The sequence below is a fragment of the Tachypleus tridentatus genome, chromosome 10, assembly GCF_004210375.1.
Source record: "Tachypleus tridentatus isolate NWPU-2018 chromosome 10, ASM421037v1, whole genome shotgun sequence".
Lineage (NCBI taxonomy): Eukaryota > Metazoa > Arthropoda > Merostomata > Xiphosura > Limulidae > Tachypleus > Tachypleus tridentatus.
In genome coordinates, this window is record NC_134834.1 from 92,234,168 (window position 1) to 92,252,758 (window position 18,591).

At 29.9% G+C, this 18,591-nt stretch overlaps 1 protein-coding gene across 1 annotated transcript in view; it reads left to right on the forward strand.

The window, feature by feature from the left end:
* LOC143229864 (uncharacterized) overlaps positions 1 to 18,369 on the forward strand; it is a 45,264-nt gene extending 26,895 nt beyond the window's left edge. Inside the window, exons 7-15 of the mRNA XM_076462721.1 lie at positions 786 to 903; positions 2,455 to 2,614; positions 3,089 to 3,199; positions 5,477 to 6,024; positions 6,336 to 6,567; positions 8,015 to 8,104; positions 11,183 to 11,378; positions 13,501 to 13,594; positions 14,353 to 18,369. Of these exons, the coding sequence (XP_076318836.1) occupies positions 786 to 903; positions 2,455 to 2,614; positions 3,089 to 3,199; positions 5,477 to 6,024; positions 6,336 to 6,567; positions 8,015 to 8,104; positions 11,183 to 11,378; positions 13,501 to 13,594; positions 14,353 to 16,171 (3,368 nt within the window). The 3' untranslated portion in view covers positions 16,172 to 18,369. The remainder of the gene's footprint in view (positions 1 to 785; positions 904 to 2,454; positions 2,615 to 3,088; positions 3,200 to 5,476; positions 6,025 to 6,335; positions 6,568 to 8,014; positions 8,105 to 11,182; positions 11,379 to 13,500; positions 13,595 to 14,352) is intronic.
* The last annotated feature ends 222 nt before the right edge of the window (positions 18,370 to 18,591 follow it).

Here is an 18,591-nt window from a genome sequence, read left to right on the forward strand (position 1 = left end):
AGCTTAGTTACTTAGCTTAATAATAAATTGTAGTAGAATTCTGTGGTATTAGTTTAATAATTATTGATTTTTGGTTGTCTAAAAAATATTTCATTTCACATCCTAAACATGCAAAATTTTGTAAAGCATAGCTATGAGTATCAGCAAACAGCTGTATGGTTTGTAACTAGAAGACACAATTGATTTCTGTATTTCTTTATTTACTGTTATGTGTTTTAAGAAAAATATGAAAGTTTGTATGTGTTTAATCCAAGAATTTCAAAGGCCCATTTTATACACAGGTGAATTTAGATGGGTATTCTAAATGCAGCTAACTTTACTTTTTCTAGTACAGTGTTGTGAAAAACTGATTTTGTATGTATTGGCAATGATTATTGTCAATACTTACTAATGAAAATCCTGAGAGCCCCATTTCACTCTTTAAAATTTTTCAAGTGTCATTGATTGTGGGTGTCTATTTGGTAAGTATTATTGCATTATGTACGATCAGTTTCTCTAAAGAATAGGTAACGTATCATAAGAGGAATTAAACTTTACATAACCAAAAGTTCATCTGCTTAGTAATTTTCATTCTAACCATATTGCAGGAAATGTTTGTGAATACAAACACTGTATTAGTTTTAGGGTTTTACATGTGTGTTTTTAATTCGCACTAAAATGTCACAACACTTAACAGTGTAAGTTACCATAGAAGGTATTTCTGTTGGTGAACCTTGAAATCTGCTCCTTGTATGTGACATATTATGGATTATAGATTCTAAATTGCACTACATGTTCTTTTTTAGAACAAAATTCATCAACAAATGAACAGAAAACTGAGGAAAAAGAAGACTCAGTAAGTGTGGATTTTAACCAACTCCGCTTGAATGTTAGAAGAGCCTTAAAGGATGTTTTAATGAGCAGGTAATAAAAAGCACAAGACAGCACTACAAAGTTCAGATTTGTGTGAGCTCTCCTATGTTATCAGCTACATAATCATGCATGCACAATTGGGTACCAGTTTAGAGACTGTTATATACCTTTTAGGGATAATGTTACATGACCATTTATATTCTGTGACTGTTAAAGATGTTTAAAAGACATCCTTGTAGCCACTGGTGAATAAAAACACAACCTCTTTATACAAATTCGTTTTAACTGTAGGTTGGTTCTCTGTTGTACAGATATGTACATATCTTTGACCCAGCGTGGCCAGGTGGGTTAAGGCGTTCAGCTCTTCATCCAAGGGTCGTGGGTTCGAATCCCTGTCCCACCAAACACGCTTGCCCTTTCAGTTGTGGGTGCATTATAATGTGACAGTCAATCCCACTATTCATTGGTAAAAGAGTAGCTCAAGAGTTGGCAGTAGGTGGTGATGACTAGCTGCCTTACACTGCAAAATTAGAGATAGCTAGCACAGATAACCCTCATGCAGCTTTCCACGAAATTCAAAAACAAACAAAAACGAACATGTATCTTTGTTTACTTGATTTTTGAACTTTCACAAGTTTTTTAAAAAACCTGAAATTTTGCATACATGATTTTGATTTTTCCCTCAAAATATAAAGAGAGAGAAAGGTTTTGGAAATATCTATGAGGAAACCTGAAAATAGGTAATAAGAGCTACTATGGTAGGATTAATGTAAGTTTATAACTGCTTACATCCAGTTCACAAAATCATCAACTACCACAATGGTAAAATACAGGGAGTATGTTTATTAGGCAGAAGTTTAAGTATGTTAGTTTGGTACTATGTAAGGCTAGATTTAATAATTTTTGTAAACTGACTTCTCGATGTATTTCTGCACTCTCTTGTATCTCGAGAATAAACATGGCATAGTAGTTAACGTGTCTAAACTTTGGAACCGAGGGTCCATGGTTTGCATCTCATTGCAAAAAAGCATGCTACTACTTCTAGGCTATGAGTGAGGTATACAAGTGACAGTCAAATATTAATATTTGATTAAAGTAGCTTAAGAGTTTTTGTGATTGGTGCAGTTGACTGTCTGCCTTCCTTCTAGAGTGTCAGTTCAAAATTAGGGCTAACTAGTGTGCAGATAACTATTGTGTAGCTATGTGCAGGTATTCTAAATAAACCTTTCAAATTGATATATACATCTTTAAACTATACAGATTATTTTTTCCATATTCTAATACTTGGAAAACATTAACAGAATTCATTTTCTTTCACGTTTATGATGTTTTGATTACTTTTGTTTGCAGATATAGATTGGTATATTTATACTGCTATGGCAGTATTAAACTCACAAATGGTTTACTTCCAGTGATAAAAAAAACAACAACAAAGGATGTCAGTTCATTTGCATAAGTCTTAATCTTATGATTAAATATTGCACCTTCTTTTCATGTACTTCAAGGTGCTGTGTGTATTAACACTAAATATGTATTTTGTATAGCTTGTTACAGAAAGAAGTTGATGCAAGAATATACCATGTATTTTTCTATTTTACCCAGGCTCAAGAATGCAGATGATATTCTTCTGACTTCTGATGAATTGAAAAGCATCACCCTTCATATAGAGAAGGAGCTTTACAAACTACACAAAGAAAATGTTGTGAAATACAGAAATGTGTATCGTGCATTGATAGTTAATTTTAAGGACCCAAAAAATAAGGTATGTTGTTGTGCTTTGATTATGAATGCATTATATTTAGTCTACTATGTTGTGGTTTATGAGACAAATTTTGAGGTAGATAATACTTTGTTACTCATAGAATAGTTTTTTTCCTTTTAATGGATACTGTTATTAGAAATATACTTTCTTACATTATCTGGCAAGTTTGCTATAATCTACTATCATTTATTTCACAAGCAATTTAGAATATAAAACATAAGATATCTTAATCAAGAACAAGTTTCTGGAATTGCACCTTATGCTCCTTGGTTAGTCTTATTACTTCTGAGCAGTTTTTTAATTCGTGGTATATTTTGCTTTTACTGGTCATTTTGTCATTGATTAAGAATGAAAATTTCGCTTGTTGTTTTCACTGGAGAAACATTCGTCGTTATATTCACGAGAAGAAATATGGAATTTTCTTCCCCTTAAAATTTTTATTTTTCTTGCTAATTAGGTCTTTTTTTTTTTCAGGTTTTATTTCGAAAGGTTTTAAAAGGAATAATACCTCCAGATAGACTTGTTAGGATGTCTCCTCAAGATTTGTCCTTCAAAGATGATAGAAAGCGATCTCAACAACTTGAGGTACAAACATAAGTTACATCCTTAATCATGTTTCCCTAACTTAATGTAGGATTTTCTGGCCACTTTCCATTTTTATATACTGATTTCTCTGTTTTCAGTAATTGTACACCCTACTGTAGTTGGTTACTAAAATTTAGTTTACTTGCAGGGTTGAGTTTTCACATCACACAAGCTTGTAAGCAGACCACTTTTTCATGTTTGTGTTTGTCCAAGTTAGGGCTTTAAGGATATATGTTTTTATTCTGTTTTTTAGCTAATCCTCTTATATATATAATTTTTTTATTTTTGTCTTATTTTTCCAGACTTGGCTTGAGTATTGAGTGGATTACAGCAGAATTAGCATTTGTTTTGCTAGCATTATCACAATTTATCCTGAATCTCTTACAACACTGGTGCAGGCCTATAATTTTATAGTTTAAACAAAATAATTCCCTGTCACCAAACATGCTTGTCCTTTCAACCATGGAGCATTACAAATATTATGATCAATTTCACTGTTTGTTGGTAAAGAGTAGCTCAAGAGTTGATGATTGGTGGTATTGACTAACTGTCTTCCCTCTAATCTATCACTGCTAAATTAGGGATGGATAGGAAGATAGCTCTCATGTATCTTCATACAAATTTGAAAGAAACAAACAAAATAATTTCTCATAATTTTTTACATTTTAAAATAAATGAATCCAGAACTGATTGTTCCGGACTCATTTCCTGCTCGGTCTCACTTTCAATTTCTTTGGAAATGAAGTATATGTTAAAATTATTTATCCCAACAAAATATATTTTTTATAATTCTAATTTGCTAAGCTATATAAATGCAGTTATAGTAACATAAATAATTGTTTTGTGTGTTCAGTTTTAATATATTTTCCAGCATGACTCTTATTCTCTTTAGAAAATGACAGAAAAATAATTTTGATTGACCACTTGTAATTATTACTGATAAAATTGCATATAGAAAAAATACTTTTAAAATGTAAGGAAATGGTATGTTTAACTAAACTTGTTAAGCCTTACATGTACTGTTATGTTAAATGCATAATGTAACTTGCTGTTAGATAATAAAATAAAATTAATATTCCATATTTATCAATGAACTTGATAAAAAGAAAAGGGATCCTTTGTTTGAGTTTAGGGAGATGTTTACAGTATGTTTAATGTTAAATATGTAAAAATATCGAAACAACTAGCATGTTATATAGATGCCGATAAGAACCAAACTTTAAATATTTATATTTCTCATTTTTCAAAATTTGTACATTGTTTTTAATGTTTATTTATAACTATTATATAAGATAGAATCATACTAAGTTAATGTTCCAAACAAAGGTCTATTTCTGATTCAGTTTAATGCAGACATTATAAATATTTTCATATTATTTAAGATGGAGAGTGGTTTTTTATGCACAACTCTTTGCCAAGAGCCATAGAAATACCATCTTCACTGCATCCATACATTTAAAAAAAATATGAATTGTAATGATAATATTTTATTAAACTTTTCATAAGTAAAGTATATGAGGATACAGCAACTACACATTTGAAGTATTATATTATAAATATTCTCATATGTTGGCTGAAAGTTGTGGAAGGATAACTCTGACATATATTTTTAATGTAAACTATGTACTTGCTTTACTGATTATAGTCTCATCAAATGTGGTTTGTGCTTATTAGTCTTAGTTGCAGTTCTGTTTCTACATTTTTTAAAACAGTGTGATATAATTTTTATGATTTATTAATTTAGTTTATTTTCGTTCCCTTTATCTTTTGTTTTAACTAAAAAAGAAAAATTGCTGTTCACAAAGATGTTAAAATGTCTATCTTTTTTACAGTACTTGACTTCAGGAAAATTCCGTATAAAGGGTTTTATTTTTTTATGGAAGGGAAAATGTTAATTTAAGGTTTAAATGCCAAAGTCAAAACCTGTGAAGAAATGTGGTTGTTTTGCATGATATGTATTTCATCATATTTTGTTTAATTTGGTAAAATAGTTTACACTTACCTTTGATAGTTTATTTATATTTAGTTCATTAATATCTTCAAAATTTCATAAATTCATTGAAAAATCTGAAAATTAGAGAATTGCTTTTAAATTTTGAAACTGTGGACAAATCAAGTTTTCGTTACCAGGTCACTAAAACTTACAGAAAATCGTAAGAGAGGACCTTGCATATCTATCTCATTTTTTGTTATTGTTATCTAGTTTTTGTGTTGGGAGATACATAATTTCAAGAATGTAAAGAAAGCATATATTTTATGTTTTCTATCCCTTCTTAGTCCCCAAAAAAGCAGACGGACCAAGGAAGTTTATTTCTTCAATCATTTGGAATGCTGATTGATACTACTGATCAACATCGATCCCACTTGTTTGATCTTAAGTGTCAAATTTGTACTGGTAAGGTCCCTCCTCCAAAGGAGGAATCGGCTAATAAGAAGATTGTAAGTAGTGTGGAAGATAGGACAAACTTGGATGTAAAACACCTAGCTAAGACAACTACTGAGCTCGTGCAAGACAAATGCTCAGCAGTTACTGAGCAAACACAAAACACTAGTCTGAAATCTGTGAATAAAGATGTGTGCCTAACTGACTCCAAAAATCTTAACAAGATAATGCTGGATAGCAATGAAATTGCAGTCAACTCAGTTAATACTGAATCTGTAACTTCAAATTTTCCATCAGATATAAATCAAGAAAAGAATCTTCACACAGTTGTTTTAAATTCAGCTGTTGAAGAGAAAAGGATAATTGAAAAAAGAGAAACTGACAACTCTGTTTGTTCTGAAATGAAACCTGTTGAAAAAACCAGCCCAACTTTTGCTACTGGGTATGTTAAGTCATTTCTGCATAAGGGAAAGTTATTTGAGGAATTGTTAATATAATAATTTATAAAGCATATATAGGTAATAAAGTTGAAATATAAAGTACATTTCTTCTGTAGATTTTACAGAATAGATAATTTTTGTGTCTCAGTATTTTGTGAATTGTTTTGTTAATATTTGTTGAATGTACAAAATGTGGTTTAATATTAATCACTTTTGTCATGTAAGTCTAGACTGTTTTATATTACCTGTATCAAGCTCTTTTTTTCCAGTTAATTCTGAATATACATCTTAAAAACTTGTTAATTCTGTTCAGGGTAATTCTGAAAACTGTGAAGGCAAATACTGCCAAAATTCCATCCTCATGGGGTAAAGATTTATCCAGTTCAATGCTATTGGAAACATCTATCACAGAGAAACAAACATCTCACTCGAAGCTGTCAAAGACTCCTTCATGGGGATGGAAAGGGTTTATATTTATGGAAGAAGTGGCACGTTTTGTCAACTTTGGTTACATTGTATCTGGCTCAAAGGATTATGTGTGTCAGGTAAATATGAACAATGTCTGTTAAATAAATATTTTGTTCAACTTATTCCAGAGTTGTAGATGTTATAGAAGTGTTTCTTTACTTTAGACCTGCTAAATATTGAAATATATTCATTTTTATAAATTGTGCAGTTTGATTTTATGTTTTAATGATAAACCTTGTCTTTTTTAAATTCCTAACTTCATTCAGTACTCTTTAAGATTATTTTCTTATAGGCCAGTGAAGATTTTGTATTTCTGTTTTGTTAATGGATCCTTTGCCTTCTCCTAACTAAAAAAAATAATGTCAAACAAGTTTTTTTTACTCAGTCTTCAGCAGTTCAGGCACAATATCATAGATGTTGCAACTTTAATAAACAAAAAGAAAAAAATATAAAAATTGTTATTAAACACCTTTCCAAGGTACATTTGAAAGTTTTATGTATGTGTAGTAAATAAATAGTGACGGATTACTGAAACTTTTTTGATCAGAATTAAAATGTCCTTCGTTTAAGATGATTTTTGAAAGTTATAAATATATACAAAAACATAGCTTTGTAATTTATTATTCTTTTATTCTAAATTTTTATAGTAGCCTACAAACATTTAGAGATTGTGCACTAAGTTGAGGATATCACAGGCATTAGTTACTTTTGTTTTCATTTGTTATATTTTGGGATAAAGACATTTGAAGTGATGTCTATAAGTGCATTATTAGAATATCACACATAATAGACTGTTCTGTTTTTGCATCATATAGTGACAAAAATTATTGTTTCAAATTGATATACTATTATTATAATATTTCCTTACTCAGTTATCAATGTCTGAAATATTTCATACTAAAATAACATACCATTCTGTTTCTACAAGATCCAAAATTTATAAAAGTTTTTAACCTATAGGTTAAGTACAATCCTACTGTTTGTTTCAGAACCGTGTTTGTATCTAGTCAGTCAATACTTTTCATCAAAATGATTAAGCTATGGATATATGATGCTGTTAATCTGTCCAATACATGTAAACATATTTGTGCAAGATTTTTTAAATATAAATAAAACTTATTTCAGCTGGTTTTATGTGGTGATAAATATATTTATGATCACGTAAACCAAACTCATCACAATAAACTGAAAAGAGATTATGATAACATATCAACTAGATGTTGAGAGTATTAAACATAGTTGTTATTAAAAGAAACCTGTTATATTTTAGGCTTATTTTATGTGGTGATAACCCTCTATTAAATTCATTGCTTGGTTATTGTTGTCACATTACATTGGTTTTTCTCTTGCCAAACAATGCAACTTAAAAGTTTTGTTACTGTTTACTTAGTTGTTCTGAAATAATACTACTTTGGTTTGGAAAGGAAAGTTTTTCACAGTTTTAACTTTGTTTGTTTATTCTCCTGTAAACTGTTCTATCCGAGAGAAAAACTATATCATATTATATTGATATTTTGTGCACAGGATATGCCAAATACTTTGTATGTTTGTGGTCGAATTGCTCCTGACCAAGTATGGAGCTACTTATGGAAGACCAAGCCATTAGCAACTAAGGTAAAATGAAAAAACTCACATTTTTATGTGATTTTGAGTGGAAAATAATGGTAACCTTTAACCCTATTATGAAAATAAACACCCTTCAAGTGTTGAATGCACAGTTGAATATCACATTTTAAAATATAAATAAGAATGTTAATTTTAACTCTGTTACAACAACTTATAACAACTAAAATATTTTGTAAATTTTCAACACTAATTCAGTATAAAGAAGAAATAGAAAAAATAATTTCTAAAGTGTCTGGTCTGTAAAATATGTGTGCATAATTTTTTAAAAAAATTTTCAGTCCAACCTAAAGTATTTATATTTCATAAGAAACTATCATTCTTTAAAGATATCTAGGTTTTTGCTTCATTTTCATTCTCTGTTAATTATTTTAATACTATAACCCAGTTATTCATACCCTATTATGGTGTTACAGCATGTAGTTTTAACTAACAAAGCACAGTTCTTAAAATAGTTATAAAAACATTTAAATTTAGTTGGGTAGAACATGTAAACTACTAATGTGGAATAGATAATGATCTGAGTTGTAATTTATGACTTAGTGGTAAATTAATGAAATGGAGCTCCTACAGGGTAAAAAAAAGAAATTAATTGAAAGTTTAAAAGACTTAAAAATAAACTACACTTCTAAATTTTTTTTTACATTTTTTATGTTCTTTTTTTTTGCTGCAGAAAATATTTTTTGTGTTAAATTATATCTGTTTGAAAGTTATAGAAATTTTCTTCTGAAAATACATCAGGTAACCCTAGTTAGGTTTAGTGAATACAATAATTAAATTTGAAATATTCTGATTACAAATTTTTATTTGGTGAATGTTATTGTTGAGCTGTTGTATTCCAAAAATGCCCTCAAATAAAAATACTTATTCAAAATATATATATATTTATTTATTTATGAGATGTAAATTCTTCTAAATCACATTATCTGGTGTGTCAGAGGTAAGTAGATGTTATTTTGAAAGTTGAGATCCTAAATTGCCAGTGAATCCTTGTCAGCTTTTCAGATGTTTTTTTACAGTTTATAGCAGGAAATGGTGATTCTGAAATTAGTAAAATAAAGTATTAAAATTAATTTGTTTATGAATATCAACCTACTTTAATCTAGCTGGATATATGCAGTAGAACTTTCTAGTTAATAGTAAGATATTTAATTTCAAAGATGAAAATATTTTTAATGTTTTTGTTCAAAACAGTGTCTAGTAACATTTTGAAAATTTCACGGTCTAAAAAAATATAGAAATCTTAAATCAAGTCATAAGAATTGTTTTAAGCTAAATGAGTTATTGTTTCATAAGTTCATTCTAATTTTCATGAAACTTGTTTAAATATATCCATTGATTTTTGTATTTGGGGATTGTTACCTGTTATGAGTTGTTGCACTTTGCTTACTACCTTTATGGTGTGACTTATTTCAAGTCTTTTTCTGGATGATCCTGATTCTCCAAGTTGATACATATTTTCTTGTTTTCTATTATAAATGTCTGGTCTGATCATGTAAGCATATGAAAATATTTTGTGCCAGAAAGTGCAGTTACATGATATTCCTAAGAGCAATACATTTCTGGCACCATCACACTGCCTTACAAGTGCCAAAATGTAGTTGTAATACATGCATTTCGTTATGACTTTATATTGGTTGTGGTTGTCATGTGACTTTCTGATTTCACTGTTTAAAATTGTTTTGATACAACGTAGTCATTAAAATTGATATATAAAATAATATTTTGTTAAGATACATCATAAATACCAGTCTTGTTTGTTGGAAAGTATTCAAAGAAACAAAACCAAATTATAGCAGAAACATAAAATTTATACTTACAGTATAAAGTAAGGAAGAAACTAATTCATTAAAATTGACTTAACACTAAATCTGGATGTAAAACCAAACCGTATAATATGGAACATGATACAAAACCTGATCATTTGGAATTTACAAAACAAGAATCCTATGTTATCTGGAACCAATGAAATTTAAAAAAAATTGAATTTAAAATCAAATTCTAGATTGTTGTTAAGCATAAAAACTGAATATGAAAAAAACCTTATCATATGGATAAAATAAACAACATAACACTAAAACCATATCATTACATTAGTTGTGCAACAGTATATTTTACATTACAGATATGAATTTAAGCTTTGTAAATTCTTTATGATATCCAGTTTAGTCACTCTCTAGACTGGGATAAACATTCCTCAGTAGATAGCATGCTAAACTGTGGATTAGTGGGTCCATCATTTGCACTTTAATACTATATAAAAAAAGTTGTTCTCTATTTTGGGACCATCAGCACATTATAAGGGTGATGGTCAAATTCCACTATTTGATGGAACAAGAGTTGCTGGTGAGTTCTGCTGCTTTCCTGTTAGGCCCTCTGGCTCTTGAATAGTAGTTTTGCATGAATATGTAAAAAAAACAAACTCCCTGAGCTATAGGCATTATATGGGTGGAGTCATATGTTTTCATTATGGTTTTAAATAATTCATGGGTTGGAACTTTAACAGTGGGACTGAGAAGAATCATAAGAACTATAGTGTGGTGTTATAAAACTTCAAAGCTTTGTGTTTGAAATTCATGGGTATTCTTTATGCAAACTTACAAATGTGTCTTATACTTTTACCATATTTTAATTAATTTCTTTGATAGAATGAACGTTCAGTAGTATATAGACTGAATTAAAAGTTTTTTGTAAAAATTGTGTGCACCTTCGATTTAAAGCCTTAAGATGCTTCTATTCTTTTGTAATAGGATTTTAATATTTAAACCAGCTTATTTTGATTTTTCTACTTTTATTCATCTGGTCATCTCCAGAAATGATCTTGTACAATCCAAAGATGACAAAATTTATCATTAACTAGAATGAGTCTTTTACCATCAAAGCCCAATGTGAAGAGTTTTTAACATTTTGACAGATTTCATTCTTACCATAAATTGGTATGCATTCTTGCACATATGTTGAGTTGTATATTCTTGTTTTCTATATTTCTTAATGTACCATTCATCAAAGTTTCAATTAAATCAGTGTTTTATGTATTATCATTTTCTTTCTTTTTTAAATTGTCTATAGGAATTGATTGTGGTTAGTTTCTACCCTGCTAATAAAGAGGAAATGGTTTCATATAGTGCTTTCTACCATTATCTTTTTTCACGAAAGCGTTTGGGTGTAATTAGACACACTTCTAAGATGGTCAAAGATTTTTACATTCTTCCCTTGCCAGCAGATCAACCAATACCATCAGTTTTATTGCCATTTAATGGTCCTGGTAAGTATTATAATATTTTCCAGTATGATATAAACAGTTATTGGTGACATAGTATAAAATTTTATTTCTTTTTATAATGCAGTGGATTTTAAAATATGTGTGAAATTGGTTATTTATTTTTAAATAATTATTGATGTGCAAATTTTACTTAGAATGTTTGGTTTCATTAATTACTGATTATAAATTATACTACCCAGAATAATAATAATAATAGTATAATACTCAATAAATGATTATGTAAGTGTCATAATAAACACACTAAAGAATTTCTGACATCTTGAAACAGTAGAAACTTAAATATCTCAAATTATAATGTGCACAGTAATATAATTCTTGTAGTATAATATTATATTATGGTATAATATAAAAAGTAAAGAAAAAATGTATCAGCTTGTTACTGGATGCAGTTCAAAAGTACAGCAATCCACAGCATCTCTTAAATAAGAACCACTCTTAAAATTGTGAACTGGGTACTTCATGTGCAGTTGTTTCTTCAAAAGTAACACAGAAACAGTGGATTTCCACAAGCTTCTTTCAGAGGATCTAACAGAATGGAAGACCAGATGTTGAAAACTGTTACTAACACATGACTTTGGATAGTGGTTTAGCCAGTGATCAAATTTCAAAAATGACACAGAGTATTTCTCAAAATGTTTTTTTTTTAAACTTATGGTAATATTGGGCTATAATTATTTCCATGAGTTAAATGTTTGGAAAGGTGAAAGAAATACCTACACACTACTGGGCTAGCTTGCTGACACCATTAGGATGAATCATTCACTTTGTTTGGACTGTAAGATATTGTACTATCACGAATTATCATCCAGTTAAACGTGAGAGTTTCCTTGCAAGATGCAAGAATAAATGGAAATTCATGTTATACCATCCACAGACATATCCAGTTAACTTCTTTGCTTTTAGGTAGCTGAAACAGGCCCTCAGAAGTAAATATCTGTGCATGGTTGATGGCTTTGGAAAGCACATAAAGAGAAGATGTGGAACAACAATGACCTCAATATGTATTGCACAAAAGCTTCCTGAAGTGGAAGCTCTGATGCAGAAACAATAATTCCTAACCAGGGTTATCACACAAAAATAACAGTGTTCACAAAACAACAAATTGTACATAATATAAGTGATATCTTGCCTGTATTAATGTTATGTTCCATTGGACTGTAAATGAATAACAGTAGGAGGTTGTACTCTGCAGATTTACATGTTGGCTTACTCTGTCATCTATTCACATACTTGTTTCTTAAAGTATTAGTTTATCTGCCCTGTGTTATTCTTAGTTTCGTAAACCTGAACATCTATCACAAGAGAGAAACTAAAGTTGTTTGTGTAAGGAGATGGAAACACAACTGTAGAAAATAATACAAAGAAATATTTTAGGAGCCTTTACACTTCAGTGTCATGAAGAAAAGGCTTTACATTAAGTTTAGCTCTTTATAAAATATTAATGATTTCAAAAGTAAAAGACTATACAACTGTTAGGTTTTTATTAAAATCTTTAAGAAACATACATTTTGAAATTTAAAGATGTGAAATTGGATTTTGAATAGTATTAATAGCATACCTTTGAAGAAAAAATCATGTTAAAAGTTGAATTATGATTGGTTAGAAATTAAAAATGTATTTTGTGACAGTTTTTAGGAAATTTTAATAATTTTGTGAGAAAACCAACAGTTCTCAAATTTTGAATTTTCATGATATGAATAGAATCGAATACTTCTGTGATACGTAATAAACGTAATATGATTTGAAATAAAAACGTTTATTTATTTTTCTAATAAATATTAAAATTATTGGTATCTAGTATGAAAAATACTTTGTAATACTTTCAAATCCAGCCTTTGCAATAGGGATACACTAGTACAATACATATTTTTCTGTTCACTTTCCAGTAGAGATGACAAACAAAAAAAGGTTAAAAATAGTATTTTGAATTTTTTTATTAGATGTGAATGTGTTTTTAGTAGAGTTAAATGATTATTTCTGCTCAATATGCATAGAAAGTCATATTTTAGGATTAACTTAAAAAACATTTTAAGGAAAGAACATATTTCAGAATTTTATTCGTAAAATGACTGACTGGTTTTTTGCAACTGTTGCTATTTTGCAGGCTTACAGAATCCTAGGCCTAACCTGTTGCTTGGTTTAATTGTAAGACATAAGAGTCCATTAAAAAAATATTCTTCAACTCCAGGAGCTGTTTGGTATGTAATATCTATTAGTTTTAACACTGAAAAACCTAAATATTTCTTTTTAGAAACTAGAATTCTGTATTTGTTACTAAGGAATATGACAATAAGTAATATATGTATATAAAATAAGCTAAATTTTGATGACTTGAAGTTTGTTCATTTGTCAGTAGAAGTGGGAAATGAGGAAAAATTAATTTTCTTGAATGAAGTCCCGAGATAAAATTAAAAATGAATCATTTAGAAAAATTAAAAAACATCATTAAATCAAAAAATTAATATCAAAAGCTGTATTTTTTAGTACCAAATTACAGATCAGTATAATAAACCAAATTTGATTGGATGATAAACTAGGACTGTACAGTATGTAATATATTTTAATTATGAAAGTATAATTAATTGGCTGTATTATATTAAACAACACATTAAGAATTTGCTAGAAACATTTAAATTAAAAAAATATATATGTAATTTTAATTTTTTTATGTCTTATCTTTTAGTAAGCTGTAGGTTTTTAAACCATTAGCACTGCAGTGTGAGTAATGAAATTATTATTGGTAATAGTGTAATAATTATTCACTTTGTTGTTAATGGAGAACCAGTTTTTCTTGTTCCTGTATTCATGGTGGCATAGTACCAAGACACTGCTGTGATTAATTTAATAGCTTTTAGCATGTAGGATGAAAGTTTATGTTAATTTTCATGCATTACTGAGTCTCTATTTATGGTATAACATATTAGATTTATGTAAACTTATTACTTTCCTCTTTCAGCCCTTTACAACAGATGTCATCTCCTTCAGTGAACATTTCTTTGAAGAATAATTCTGTTGATACTCCTGTTAGCATTGGCAAGAAATCTTCTTATTTAGTCCCAGAATCTCCGTCTCATAATAACAGTCCATGCGTGAAGATGTCTAGTAATGGGTCTGAATCTGTTAGGCAGTCGGAGAAACAGACAGTTTCTCAGACAGCACTAACTAAGGGTAAAATCTCTGAAAGTCTCCATGTTACACCTGCCAATGCCTCAGAAATAAAAGATAACACTGATGCTCCATATGATCCAGAGGAGAATGATTTTTCTTACAGACAAGAGTTACGACGTCAAGTACTTCACGAATTTAATGCTTCTGCTGATGAGACGTGTAAATTTGAAAATGTCAAACTGTTAGAAAATGGACAAGATTTCATAGCAGGTAAATGCTTGAATGTGGATATGATACCAAACTTTGAAGGCAAACAAGATACTTCAAGTGAAAAGCCTTTGAAAATTGGTACAAATGAAAGTGCAGAATTTCAGCTTAAAAAGAAAACAGAAGTGGTTAGTAAAATTAAACCATTACCATTAGAGGTTTTAGAGTCAGAGCAAAACAGCAAAACAAAATTAAACTGTAATGTTGATAAAGTTTACTCACCTTCCTGTGCATCATTTTCAAAGTCACCAAAAAGAATCACTGACTCAATAATTCAAGATAATTTATCTTCTTGTTCAGTTACATTGAGCCTACCCAAACAAGTATTGAGCTGTACTGATAAAAAACTAATTTCTGAGACAGCATCTTCTAGTTTTAACCCATCCACTAGATCAGTAGCTTCTGGTTCTTGTCACCCTATACCAAGCTTAATCAACCATTCTACATCTTCAAAAAATGAGAACATGATACATCCTAGCACTTCTTATTCAAGCTTATTTTCTCAGACAAGCAACACAGTTACTCAAGATGTGTTCTCAAAATATAGTTCCACACTTCCTCCCCATTTACATAAATTGATGGATGCAATTAACAAGGTAGCACAGCAGGTTTCAGAAAAATCTGACAATTCAAAACCTGGTGACAAACCAGCTAGCAAAACACTGAATGTTTTGAAAAGTTGGATTGCTAAGAAATCTACTAACTCTTATACTGCTCCAAAACTAGACTATATTCCAAAAGTACACCATGAACAGAAAAATGTGGATGGCCAGCCTAGAATAAATTCCAAGGATTTTGAAGACATTGTAGTGGCTGAGAATAGCAGGACAAAATCATTTCCTGCTGAATCTGTAGGAATGTGTGATGGACTATGCTCACTGCAAACGAAACATGCACAAGAAATGAAATCTTCAAACAGTATTTATTCAAATGTATGGTCACATGGTGATCCTCTTGTAAAAACCAACAACTATGAAAGATTAACTTCACCAAATAATTCATTAAAAGGACCATTCCAAACCAGCTCTCAGGAAGTGATGCAGAAAAATGGCTTGTTAAATGTCTCACATGTAGAAACAAAAACTAAAGATATCTGGTACCCGCATAAGCCACCTAAAAGCCGACTCAGCATTTCCAGGTTTCTGCACACAGAAAGAAGTAACAGCTGCACTTCAGGATCTGTCAGTAATGAACAGTTCAGTTATTCTTATCCTTTTGACCAGTTTTACAGAAGAGAAGTGCAATCCAGCGATTCATTTTCAGAAAGAACTAAGCATCGTGTACAGGACCGTGATTACAGAATAGCTTGGGAACACACTGACAGATGGAGCCACTTTTCCAGAGAAGAACGCTTCAACGCAAGGTTTAGAAGAGGGTATAATCATAATAGCTACAGATAATCTTTCTCAGTGGAACACTAATAAAATACCAAGTAAAAAGTAGGGTTTTCATATGGACAAGTTATTGTAGGGATGGGATTCAGAAGATGGATTTCTTCAGAAAGAACAGCTTGAGATGGCTCCAATTAGGAACATTTGGTGCACTGCAAGTACAATAAAAGTAACAACGTAGGTAATGTTTCACTACTCCAATTTTATTGAGACTATTGTTTTTGTTGCCACTGGTTTTAGGCAAAGAAAGTTACTAAAATATCAATGTTGCCCTAAAAATAGTAGTTTATTATTGTCTCGTACGTTTTAATAAATCTAAACCCTGCTTTGTAAAATAAGAATGCAGTGGTAAAGAAGAAAAAAAATGTGTAGATTTTGTACAGCACTGTTGTGTATAGTGAATAAAATACACAAAACGGAAATCACATGAATTATTTTAATATGCATAAACAAAGGAAAGATTTGACGAAGGCCTTATAAGAAACACTGAATGAAATTAATTTCATTGTGTTCTATTTTAGAGCAAAGTTTGTAAAAAAAATAATAAATAAATAAATGAATGTATTAGATTATTGTTTAGAAAAACCTTGCCATGCATTACAAGCAAGAACTGGTCAATTTGAATTTCTGTAATCAATTATCTTATTTCTTGGTAATGTGTAAACCGATTGCATAAGCTCCAAAGTTTTTATATGATGAGTGATATTAACATGTACATATACCCTAAGACAAATTATTTTAATTATTCGTTATGAGTAACATTCATCATTCATGATGCAAACTTTATGATGGTGCATAGGTTTCTGACTGTAAAGTTATGTTAAATTAAATACACATATTAATACATTTGTGAATGTATAAATTTCTCTCCCTGTTGTAATTTATATTCACAGTACATTATTTCTAAACCAGTTTGTTTGGTGTGCTAGTGTGGCTAGTGGTGTAAAATGTCAAGATTATTGTTAGATCTACTTAGTGTAAAACAACTGATATGGTACTATGTAGATTATTCTGAGTTATTTTTTGAGATTTTATTATACAAAATGTTATTTAGTTTTGCTTATATATTCCTCCCAGCACATCAAAAAAGTCACAATAAACATCAAGTTGATGGAAAGCCATTTTATTTATCAAGGCCATTTTAAGTGCTGAAATGATGAAAACCAAATGCCATCCTTTAATGTATAAGAACGAATCTGGGTCTAGGTTTAAAAGTTTACACCATCCATGTCTGGCAGTCTAACTCTCTTACTAAATCTATGATCTTGGGAATCAAAAGGGATTTTATTTAAGCCGTAACAATTTGTAAGATGCTCCTTATGTTATCTCCAGCTATTCTGTTTTCCATCATAAAAGAATGTTAAAATCGAAGTCTTTTCCCATGGCTTAGATTTGTCCAAGTGCTTTATTATTGGGTTAGTAACCCCCTGCATTTTTTTTTAGAAGACTAAATCTTTTGTGTAATGAAAACTGACTGTAACATATTCAACTACATATGCAAACTTTTTCATTTTTGTTCCATTTCAGAGTTCAGGTTTCAACTGTTTAGCCATACATCAGTATCTTAAAGTAGTATGAAACTGACCATTGTCATCACTGTGTGTGGTCGATTTTAAGACAATATTTAGCTACACATAGACATGTATATATATATAGTACATATGTTAAAAAATAAAAATTTTAATGCTGCAAAGCTCTGATTCACTGAAATTCTGTATGCATATTTTTCTTATGAATAAGCACATATATATATATATATACCTTTACATCCTTTGATATACCCATGAGACCACTTTAACAGGGGTATGCATATTATAGCATATATGTTCAGTTTGTTTTTAACAAAAAATATCAAAACTTAAGTGACATCTGGATGGTTTTAATGTAAATATTTCGTTGGCTGCTTTGTACAGATTGTTTCTGTTAGTGTATTTATTTGATGTGTTAGAAAGTTGTATTCAGATTGTTTCAGATAGTTTGCAGTCAATCAACTTAACATTAATAGAGTTTAATACTGTTTATTAAGACAGTACATTTTGGTTTCTTTTTAAATGGGGAACCGTGCTCTAAACTGTTTGATTTATATTTTAGTTCAAGCTGTTGTAGTCAAAAGGAGTGGTTAAGGTCTGGTATTTGTTTTCTTTCCCTCCGCACTGAAACAGAAATAAATAAATGGATATAGTTTTTAAATAAAAGTTGAAATGTAATTTGTGCTTGTTTGATGTACTAATCATTTGGAAAGTTATTTAATTCACAAACTGATCAGGTTTTACATTTTATGAACAGCCATACACAAGCACTGTTGAACTTACGTAATCAGCTTGACGCACGTAACAGTATACAGACAGTTAATGCATTCACAATGCTACTACAGCCTTTTATCTAAGTTGTAGTAATATGCCATAAACATTTCTTAACAACCTAGCTAA